Source organism: Nothobranchius furzeri, chromosome 14, assembly GCF_043380555.1.
Source record: "Nothobranchius furzeri strain GRZ-AD chromosome 14, NfurGRZ-RIMD1, whole genome shotgun sequence".
Lineage (NCBI taxonomy): Eukaryota > Metazoa > Chordata > Actinopteri > Cyprinodontiformes > Nothobranchiidae > Nothobranchius > Nothobranchius furzeri.
In genome coordinates this window covers 3,805,405-3,816,574 of record NC_091754.1, presented here as the reverse complement: position 1 = coordinate 3,816,574, position 11,170 = coordinate 3,805,405, and the positions used below count along the sequence as shown (strand labels likewise).

The following is an 11,170-nucleotide window of genomic DNA, read 5'->3' as shown; positions in this document are numbered from 1 at the left end:
GTCTTGGGTTAGGTACCTTCCTCCAAACATGACACAAACATTGTAAGTGGTAAAAAGAGGAGGAGACAACAAATAATTGTTGTCGTTATCATTACATCATTGTCAATATCAATACTGATGTCATCATCTTCATCATCGTTTTCGGTATCTATGGCATATTGTCGTCATTCTCACTAGTGTTGACTTCATTATCATCAGTACTGATGTCGCTATCGTTAATGATGTCATCATCATTATTGATTTTGTTATTAATGTCATTATTGTCTTGATTCTCACTGGCTTCATCATCATCATCATTGTTTTCATTATTGTTGTTGTTAACATCATTATCATATTATATCATTGTTGAGATTATCATCATCATCGCCTTCATTATCGTCATTATCTACGTCGTTATTGTCATCATCATTACTGTCAGAGTCATCATTTGCAACATAGTTATCATTAATATTGTCACCATTATCATCGTCGTTGTCATTGAAGTTATTATTATTGTATCATTGTTGATAATATCGTTGTCAATATTGTTGTCGTCATCGTCATCTTTTTCATCATCAATGTCATTGTTATAATTTTCATTGGTTTTATTATCATCATCGTTGTCAATGTCATTATTTTTGTTACCATCCTTAATATATCTATATACATATATATATATATATATATATTAATATATATATATATAATTAATATATGTAATTGTAGAAATCATCATCGTTGCCATTGTCATTTTTGTTGTCATCCTTATTATTATATCATAGAAATGATCATCATTGATAAAGTTGTCGTCATTCAAATTTTTTCTCTTTATTGTCAAAATTAGTATTATGATTATTATAATAAAAACAATAACAATTCTAATCTTCATTATTATCATTTTATTATTATTATTAATATTAATAGTATTAATAATAACAACAATAATAATATAATAATAATATTAATTATTATCATTTAATAATATGTCCATTTCTTTCCGTTTCTGTCACTAGACATCCATCTAAGGTTCCTGGGACCTAATACTCGTCGTTCCTGATGGTCTAACCCCTGAAACCAACGCTTCAGACTGACAACAACTTAACCGATTAGAGATAAATCGTCTCGGTAGAAACCCCAACAGGCCTCAACTCTGCTGTTGTCCTATTGGCCTGTTCTAAAGAGGAGGGGGAGCCTGACACGGACTTGCTCAGACTTCCTTACAACTCTCCCTGAGTGTAACTCTTCTGTGAAAACAGCTCCTGGCCAAGCTGTTGCATGGTGGCAAACCCACAGCTGATGAGGATCACATGAAACGGAAAACAAAAGCCGAGGCTGAACCAATAATCGGGGTGTGAACGGGACTCGTTATCACAAAGTCTGGCATGGACTATTTGTGACATCAAGGTAACATCTTCATTTCAGATTTAATAATCCTACAACCTCTGAGAGTAGAAATACATCCGCCGTGCACTAGTAAGTTGTAACTGTATTCATTTGTACTCGGTTTTAATTTTAAATTGTAATCATTTATTATAAAAATAATTTGTCATTTTGAGACAAAATCATCTGAAGAAAACACCAATTAAACATTTTGTAGTTATTTTTACGTTTCAAGCACAAGAACCAGTTCACATTTGTGCATATTAATAAAAAAACTGTTTAACAAATAATGAAGTACATAGGGACACTCCTCCAACCTGCATGGAAATAAGAGAATGTAAACAAACGCTTTCCTCCTGAAGGTAGCACATGTGTGGCAGGAAGAAGCTTCTGCTCGTTCTAGAGAACAGAACGTTCCAAGCTGAGCTCCTTGAACCGTGTTCCACTTCCTTTTAGGCTGGAGAACGTTCTCCTAAGTCCTTCTGTGTGGAACATGTAGGGAGGGATGAAGAGGGGAAACCTGCCAGCTCAGAATAAGTTTAAGACTCAAAAACAAGCTTTTAAAACTTACTTTGGTCCTTCTTAAAGCCAGCCAGAAATAGGTTAGCTTTGCTTCATTTCCCATCATCCAGTCACATGCTTGTGTGAGATTACCTCCTGACCTCAGGAGCTCAAATCCCTTTGTTGCTAAGGAACTTAGAAATGTTTGGAATGTTAAATAAAAGACTAGAATTGTGTTCATTATAAACATAGTTTTGTCCACTTTTTCTTGATTCAGCATTGAAACTGAATTTTGCATCCTGAAGGGATGTTTTCTAGTTTATGTCGAGTTTAGAGGAAAGAGAAAAAACTCCTGGTCTGAGGGCAACGATGGAAAAGCTGGTGAAACTTAAACTTTTTTACATTTTCTTATCACATTTTTGCTTTCCTATAATAAATATTAAAAAGAGCAAATAATAGATGAATAGAACTTCTTGTTGGTTTGGTCTCTAGCTCTAATAAAGGAGATAAGAGTCAGTTTCATCCATGTAGAGACCCTGTAACTTCATGCATTCTGCCATTTAATTGAAATTATTTTTAACAGTTTTTATAAATAATTATACGGTTTACATGAATCTGTATTTCTTTCTTTTAAAGGAGCAATATGTAGTAATTCTACAGTGAAATAATCACAGTGTAATGTCTCAATCATGTTGAAAGCAAGGTTACACTGAAACAGACTTGAGGGGGCAGTCTGGACGTTTTCTTTATTTACTCTCAGAGAGTTTGTGAGGTTCCCGTGTCTCCGGCATTTGTAATTCGACACCAGCAGACAAAAAGCCCCAAAGCCAGTAAACAGGAGCGACCCAAAAGTTATTTCTTTTACCCATAAGAAGCCACGGCATCTTTTTGTTTTACTCCGGTTCAAGCAAGCTAGGGGCTAAAGTTGAGCTAACAATGGTAACAGCGAAATGGGAGCGAATTGTCAGCTCTAAAAATATTAAGATATTTTTTCAGCTACCAACGACTGGATATTACAGTGAAATGAGTGTATGAAGTGAATAATAAGCCAATTGTGGCGCGCTTTGGAGTCCTTACTCTGAGAGGCGCTATACTGCGGGTCATTCCTCCCACCTCTAATGCCGGGGGAACAGGCTACTGCCATAATAAGCGTAGTAAGCTCTCTCTACTATAAAACACCCAGAAGTGTTAACGCCAGACATGACAATGTATTTATCAACTTACTGTGTGTGACTCGTCTTTGTAATCTAGAATATTCTGTTGCGGATCCATAACAGGAATCCGTTATGAAACTCACAGAACAGCAGTGAGAAATTGACTGCAGCGACCAAATTTGACCACAGGACTTCATTCTTACATGTTGCACCTTTAAATAAGGAAATGTGACTTTACCAAACATCCTTATGCACCTCTCAGGTGTTTCCCAAACATATTGCCATAGCAGTTGGAGTTCTACGAGAAACAGCTAAAAGTTGTTTTTACTGCTTCTTTTTTAACAATCAAGCTACATATAATCAACTCTGAGCTGAGGGGGGCTTCACAATGAGGGACCGACTGGAGGAACTGCAGAAAAAGTCTCAAGAGTTTTCTGAGATTGCAGCTGATGACCCTGCCCCTTCATCAGAGGACGGTGATGATGAGGAGGAGTCTGGGGGCATCACACCCCAGGCTGTGGTGTTTGAGGAGGAGCCCATCTTTCAGAATTTCCTCTCTGAGGCTCAAAAAGTCCGAGATGACATCTCAGCACTGGAAACAGAGGTGAGACGGCAACATTTAATTACATTTTCACATGAAACAACCAGAGGTTGAGAGGTTTGATGTCTACAACTGCTGCATTAAGTTGGTTGCATTTAAAGTTTTATTGTTTTACTTGCAGCCACAGTTGATTCCAAGCCAACTGTTTATTTAATCCCAACTACAAACAGGTCCTTAACATCACTCAGCATCAGAAGACGCTGGTGGCAGCCATGCGACGATTCAGTGCGATGAAGAAAGAAAGCAGCATCACACGGGACATCAAGCTGCAGGCGGAAAGCCTCCATCGGCGTTTAGATCGTCTTTTAAAATGGGTCCAAAGGACCGAGGAGCAGCTGGGACCGACTGCTGCTGCAGCGAGGATACAACGCTCACAGCACGCAGGGCTGCACAGATACTTCCAGCAGGTTGGGCAGAACTCCCACTCTGCTTTTGATTCTTGAAACAACTCTTTTGCTTTAGGTTTTATTTCCTTTCTCTTCTTAGACTCGATGCACTTGAAAAATCTGAAGAGTTTTAGTGAAAACAAAAGTAGAAAGGGAATAAAATATGTTTTATTTTTTGCATTATAAGCTTTATTTGAGTATCAGATAAAACATAGTTATAGCCAGCATCCATTTACCTGCATTTGATGTCTTTTTCCACCTACAGACCTACAGTAAATGCAAAGTATGAGGAGGAGCAAGAGACCAAACATAAATTTTGTTTATGAAAAAAGACACACAAAGATGGGAGTAAAACACCCTCTCATTCCCCCCCCCCCCCCCCCCCCTCACTCCTTTCCCATTTTCTATTTTGCTATAATTACTTCCAGGTGATGCGTCAGTATAATGAGGGCCTGCTGACCAAGCAGGAGCGGTGTAAGCACTTCATTATCCGGCAGCTGGAGGTGTTGGAGAAAAACGTTACAGAGGAGGAGGTGAATGAGATGGTAGCCACGGGAAAATGGGAGATGTTCAACGAGAACCTGCTAAATGATGCCAGAATCACACGATCACAACTGTCAGAGATTGAACAGCGGCACAAGGTGAGAGTGACTGACCCCAAAGGACACTTTAATGTAAAATAATTGGCATCTAGCCTTTTATGACTCTTCTTCTTAAAGACCAAGTTCACTTGTTTTTCCAACACGTCTGCAGTGGTCTCTAGAATAGATGAATGCCTTGTGAGTCGATCTCTGTGGGGAAAATGCTCTTGTGCTCCTGTTTCAGGAGCTAGAAGTTAGCCCAGGGGAGAGGTGAGCAGAAAACAGAACGTCTTATTTCCTGATATTCTTGCCTCTGAATGGCTAACAGCAACACAACTCTACCACTGACTCTGTTTGCTCTGCAATGTTGATGTTTTATCTCCGCAAATTACACAAGCCTGGAGGAGTTCTGTTATGTGGTGGAGCTGCTATTGCTAACGTTAGCTTCTACTAGCCAAGACGTTCTCTGCTGTTTTCTGGATGCTAAACCAATAACATAAACCAGTCAAGATGGGCAGTAGCGGTTTTAGGCATGGGCAGACCGGGCGGCTGCCCGGGGCGGCATTTTTTCATGACACAATTGGGGGCGCACAATCGCCAAGTAAAAATAAATAAATAAGAAGAAACCTGAGCCGCAACATGGTTTTCCATCTCTCAGATATCACTGTGTCTGGGTTGGAACCAGCATGTTGGCACCATCGACATACATATATGGACAATGGGTTTCCATAGACTCCAATAACACGTTTTTGTGCTAAAATAGGAGGTGGCCACCACCGCCATTTTGACCGTGTCACAGGTTCCGTCAAGCCCAGACAATTCCACAAAAGGGAAGAGAGGTGGAGCTGAGGGTGGGGCTGTAAGGCTGGGATCAAATGACGACACCCGGTCGAACTAGCTACAAGCTAACCTGAAGCTAACCCAAAGCTAATGCGGAGGTGGGAGCTAAGCTAACGGAGGTAGCAACCTAGCTACAACCGGAGTTAACTGTGCACAACACCAGAGCTTCTGAGTCAGAGATACGCCGGGCTGACCGCTGGGTAAAACTGGGTGGAACACAGAGGTCTCCGAGAGCTCCACAAGCCATCATCCCGCGCAGCAGACAGAAGCAGTGATCAGACAGAGATGCACCGAGCTGACCGCTGGGTAAAACCGGGTGGAACACAGAGGTCTCCGAGACCTCCACAAGCCGGCAGCCGCACAGCAGACAAACGCTGCGGCGATCTGAGAAGCGCAGAGCTGCTGCTGGGGAGAACCGGGTGGAAAGGTTTCCATCCCAGAGCTCCACAAGCCGACAGCCCGTGCAGCAGACAGAAGCAGCGATCAGACAGAGATGCGCCGAGCTGCGGGGAGGGGAGAACCGGGTGGAAAACATTGGTCTCCAGAGAGCTCCACAAGCCGATAGTGGGAACCCAGCTCCACCAACATGTTATGTTTCAACCCATTTTCTAAAGTGCAGCATCATGTTAAATGCACTGGGTTTTACCCTATTACATTTAAATTTCATGGTTAAACAGTACATGTTAAAATCTAAGCTCAGCTCGGCAGTGACCTAAAATACATAAATATAATTTTACTTACCGAAAACAATGAAGTGGAGACTCCTTGGACGCTCTATTAGTGCAATTAATGCCACAGCAAGTCATTTTGTCCAACAAATGCACAAATAATATCCAAACAAGAATACACAAACACAGAGACTCAAAATCCCAGAGCAGTGTCCAGGCCAGACCGAGGCTCTACTGAGGCCTTTCCACGGAGCTAGCTCTGTGGTCACGTGGGTCTGATGCTCATTAATTATACAGAATTTTAGGCTTTTAATCCACTTAAACAGAAGAGTGAGAAAAACATTCACCCCCTTCAGAGTTGTCATGAGTGTAAACTAGATCATTTAAACCAAAAACATGTTTTGGTACCAGGCTGTCAACATGTTTATTTCTGCTGTGAAATTGGTATTTTTAACATGGGAGTCAATGAGGATTTGCTCGCTTCTGACACCAGCCCCTAGTGGATGAGGGTGGAACTGCAATTTTGGTACTTTCGGGTTGTGACCAATTTTTGAGCCGCATTGTGGGGGCTTGGTTGGCACCCCCTAAAGGCGCTCCTGCACAAGAGAATAGGGCGGGGCGCGGGGGAATTCACCTCATGGTCTCTCCCAAATGAAACAGATGGTGGTGGAGAGTCTAAATCAACTGTATTAGATGACTGATGTTCTTCCATATAACGCAATTTAATTCATAATATTATAAATACAGGCTTATAATTCCTTCACATTTTTCTGAATTATATGAAATGGCCCAAAAAAACAAAAAAAAAGAGGAAAAATAAAACGATTTTGTCTTCACCCACCAAGGTCAATTGGTTTAGTCTTGACTCGTGGTTATTGCTATTGACAACTGGAAACCTGTTTAGAGTTGAGTGCCAAGCGAGATGGACAGAAAAAGGCCAAAACCACCAGGTGCCCAATTCAGGAAAAGAAGAAGAGGAAAAACGGGCTAAAGATAAAGGTAGCACGTTCTCATGATAGGATGCACGTTTTTATTTTTTTAAGCCGGTTAACTGGGGATTTTGACGGTTACATTTGGTCAACTAATCGCTAACAGAGCAAATAGCGCTGAAAGTTTGAAACGAATGGTTCGAATTAATTCCTTGAATCCTTTTTTAATGATTCAAGCACGAGGATTGGTTAACTGCGCACTGCAGCCTGTGGCCTGCCTCCTGAACAACAAAAACACGTTGATCAAGATTCATGTTCACATAATAATGAATAAACTCTACAAGCAGAAAAAAATGTCCCAGTCCTCACTAACTTTCCTGTTATTAGCATTTCCAGTACTACTGAAGATGTTAATGAAATACATTACTGGTCTACTGATCATAGCATGCCAGCAAACTCATGCAGTCTCCAAACATGCATGTGGACCTAGCTGTGAGCCTTTTGAAGACGACACCAAGGTCTCCAGAGCTACAGGGCAAGTGGCTTTGTGACAGCACAGATGGCAGCCAAAGAAATGTGTGAAAAAATTAATGTGGAGGCTGTTTTGAAACCAAAAAGGTTGAGGTCCACAAACTGCCACTTTTCATATGAATCCCATGATGAGCCTTTCAGTGATGCCCTTATAAAGTCAAGGGATGTCTCGCCCAGGGAGCAATTCCAAGTAGAACCGCCAGTCAAGATGGGTGAGTCCATGAATGTTAATTTGCAGTGTGAAGTAGATCTGTCAGGCTTTTCTAATCCAAGCCTTTCCCGGTCTGTTTTCTACCAGCGGCTAACGCAGGCAATAGGTGTAGGAGACTATTTTCATGTTCAGCCTGCATGAAAATCTCAGGGTGACGGATCATATTTAAAAAAATAACAAGTAAAAACTGTTTACCAGTGAACCTTGTCTTTAAAGAGCAAGTCACCCCCTACCAGTGTTACAAAGTGACATCATAATCTACCATCTAACATCACAGTGTACCTCTTAGCCAATAGCGATGGCAGATTTAAATTCAAATGCGGTGCTGAGTTTTTACCTGACTGACAGTTTTAGGCAGAATACTTACATTTTAACTAAGATGCACTAAAGTGCCGAGTTATTGACTACATGTGTCTGCAGCACGATCAGACAGTCATTTATATAGTTTATTAGCAAAAAAAATTTGTTGATTTGGAGTGACTTGCTCTTCTAATAGCCAAACATGTTTATGAAGTCCTTTGCGCTAAACCCTCTCACATAAAGAAAACTTCCAGAAGTTATAGCCCCAACATTTTCAGTAACTTCCAGAATGAGCTGCTTCAGGGCTCTGTCATTTTAAACCAATACTAGAGTTTTTAACACTTTAAGCTGTCGTTTTCAAACTGGTTTCAGTGGTTATTGAGTCCAACTTCATGCAGCCCTCTGCTGACCTGCATTTACCAGTTTTGTGGTTTGGGAAGGAACACTAGAGGGAGTTCTCTACCTGCCTTATGGCTAGCAGTTAGCTTAAGCCAAGAAGCGTTGCTATCCGGGAGGGGCTCACTTGAGAGGTTGTTCTAATTTCCCTATCTGTGAAATCACGAAAGGGGACTTTTTGAAACAGCTTGATTTAGGCACATAATTCCTGAAAGCAAACACACAAAAAATGTGTGGAATTTTCTTCACACTTGGAGTGTTCATAGAGGCGGCCCAGACCCACACGGCAGATCAAAAGGTGAATTTTTGCATCATATGTCCCCTTTCAAATGAACTAATCACCATTTGTAAAACTCAGCTGTTTTATAAGAAAAAGCACGTGAAACTGAAAACTGGATTATTGTCTGTTAGATTATGATCTGTGTCCTCTGTTTCATGACTTTCCTTATATCTGTTCTTTTCTATCTCACCATCTTTTCCCACCAACAGGAGCTGCTGAACCTGGAGAACAGCATGAACGAGCTCAGAGACCTCTTCATGGATATCTTCATGCTGGTAGAGGAACAAGGAGCCAACATCGAGTGCATCCAGACCAACTTCGAGAGGACACAGGACTATGTAGCTGCGACTAATGAGAGGTTCAAGTTGGCTGCCAGGTATAAAAAGAGGAACCCAATCCGCCAGCTGTGCTGCTGCTGCTGTCCTCCGTGGAGATGCTGCCTGTGAAGTTCATTCCAATTTTAGGTTTTATTCCAAAACGTTCACTTATGTGTTCAGAGCTGGTTAAGGTACAGCAGTTTCGCTGTTGAACAGAGACACGGCGGCGAAATGCTCAGCAGAGCACAGAAACAATTAACGGGGGGAGGGCAGGAGTTTCTTTCAGGAGCCGAGGGGAGAGCTATTGGAAGAGACAAGTTAAAGAGGGTTTCTCACCAGCACTGTTGCTTATTGGAGACCTTCACTGTCATCTGGCAGAGGTCACAAACAAGAGGGGCGCCAAGCTGCTGGATCAGCGGAATGGAACGTTTTTCCCGCGGAGCAGGATTTTTACACGGGACCAACACGCCAACGTCTTTCATTCCAAACAGAAAACTAAAATTTTGCTGACTTGTTTTCAGAGACGTCGGGCCGTTCCACTTCACCTCGTTTCTGCTCTACAAGCTGATTAAAGGAGAAGGAGAGCACTTGTTTTACCATTACTCAATATTTCTCATTTGCATTTCAAAGTCAGATCCTTTTCAATGATTTTTCCAATTATTACTATTAATTTATGCAGCTTCACAAAAGCCAGGGACTTGGGCAAAAGAGACTTGATGAAAAAGAGTCATAAAACATTCTGCAAGTCAAACTAAACGCTGATAGATATCACCGTTCAATTCTACTTTACATTTTTATATATTCAGTTCTGTATAGATTTGTTCTGATGAGGGGAAACAAAGTGCAACATTAATTTATTTTACATTTATTTAAGTCAGAACTAACAGAACTATTCCTTTTAGGGATGGGTTTAGTTTCTGATATTAATTTATTATCCTGCTGAAGCAAAAGCAGAATAAACACCTATTGGACTCACGGGTGATCTCACTCTCAGGTGAACCAGTTCACAGTAAACTCACCTCTAATCAGCGGTGATGTGTCCGTGGCTAAGAACAGGTGGTGCTGGAGCCAAACTGGAAATTCTGGTCCGTTCCCTTTTCCAGGATAGCAGCCAGCAAAGGAAAACCTGTCAGGAACCATGTAAACACACTTAGCTAGAACCGTGGACAGAAATATGAAAATAAAGCACATTATTAAATGAATGCAGCTTTAGAGAAATGCTCAGAATTAAACGTTGAAACATTACGGTAAATATCTCACTGGGACCAAAGAAACAGGAAATAAAAGAAATCCAGGGCTCTCTTTGCCCAGATTGATGTGTTTTCTCTTTTTCGTGCCCAGTGAACACCTGGGAGGGGACGTGTGACACACAAACTTGAATGAAAGTTGTTTTATGAATCCATTTTTCTGTTCGTCTACAGATTCATTAAGAATTGGACCTAAAACTAAAACATGAATACATCATGTCTGCATGTTTTCATGTGAGCCCTGTGGACATCTCTTCTGGGGTTGGGATGATAAATGTGGTGCCGCCGCAAACTGCAGGTTCCTGAACAGCAACAACGCCCCCCAGTGGTCTCTTACATAATTACCTTTAAAACAGAAACTGTCTTTTTTTTTTATGTTGGTTTTTAAACGTACTGTCTCTAAAGGCTCAGGCGCAGTGACATCATCATCGACTGTTCGGATGTTAGTCTGTTATTTCTGTCAGTGTATCTTCATTTTAATCATTTAGAATCAGCTACTTTAAACTATCTAAATGCATCGTTCTTGTTCATTTCTGTATCATTACCACACAGAAAATCCTGAAGAACAGGACCGTGGTCTCTTCCTGCTCTAGAACCTTCCTGGTCAAAGGAGATCTGTCTCCACCACTCGTGTTTTTGGCTTTCCTTCTATTGGAAAAGTCACGCAACCTTTAGTGTTGTGTGTACTTGTTAAATACACACTACAACAACCACAGGTCATGTCTCCATTTCCTCAGAGACACCAACAGCCATGTCTGGTTAGATAATGAGAACATCAAAAAAGAACCAAAGTGCCGTACACATGTCTTACATCTTACTCATCATAAATGCAAACAAGTTTCCCCAAAAAGCAAAAAAATAAATAAATC

At 41.0% G+C, this 11,170-nt stretch overlaps 1 protein-coding gene across 1 annotated transcript; it reads left to right on the top strand.

The window, feature by feature from the left end:
* The first annotated feature begins 1,208 nt into the window (after nucleotides 1-1,208).
* stx19 (syntaxin 19) lies at nucleotides 1,209-10,370 on the top strand. The gene is made up of 5 exons (XM_015942452.3): nucleotides 1,209-1,383; nucleotides 3,365-3,618; nucleotides 3,786-4,022; nucleotides 4,430-4,642; nucleotides 8,947-10,370. Exons 2-5 carry the CDS (start codon nucleotides 3,403-3,405, stop codon nucleotides 9,181-9,183), a joined length of 903 nt encoding a protein of 300 aa, XP_015797938.1. The 5' UTR covers nucleotides 1,209-1,383; nucleotides 3,365-3,402; the 3' UTR covers nucleotides 9,184-10,370.
* Nucleotides 10,371-11,170: the final 800 nt, after the last annotated feature.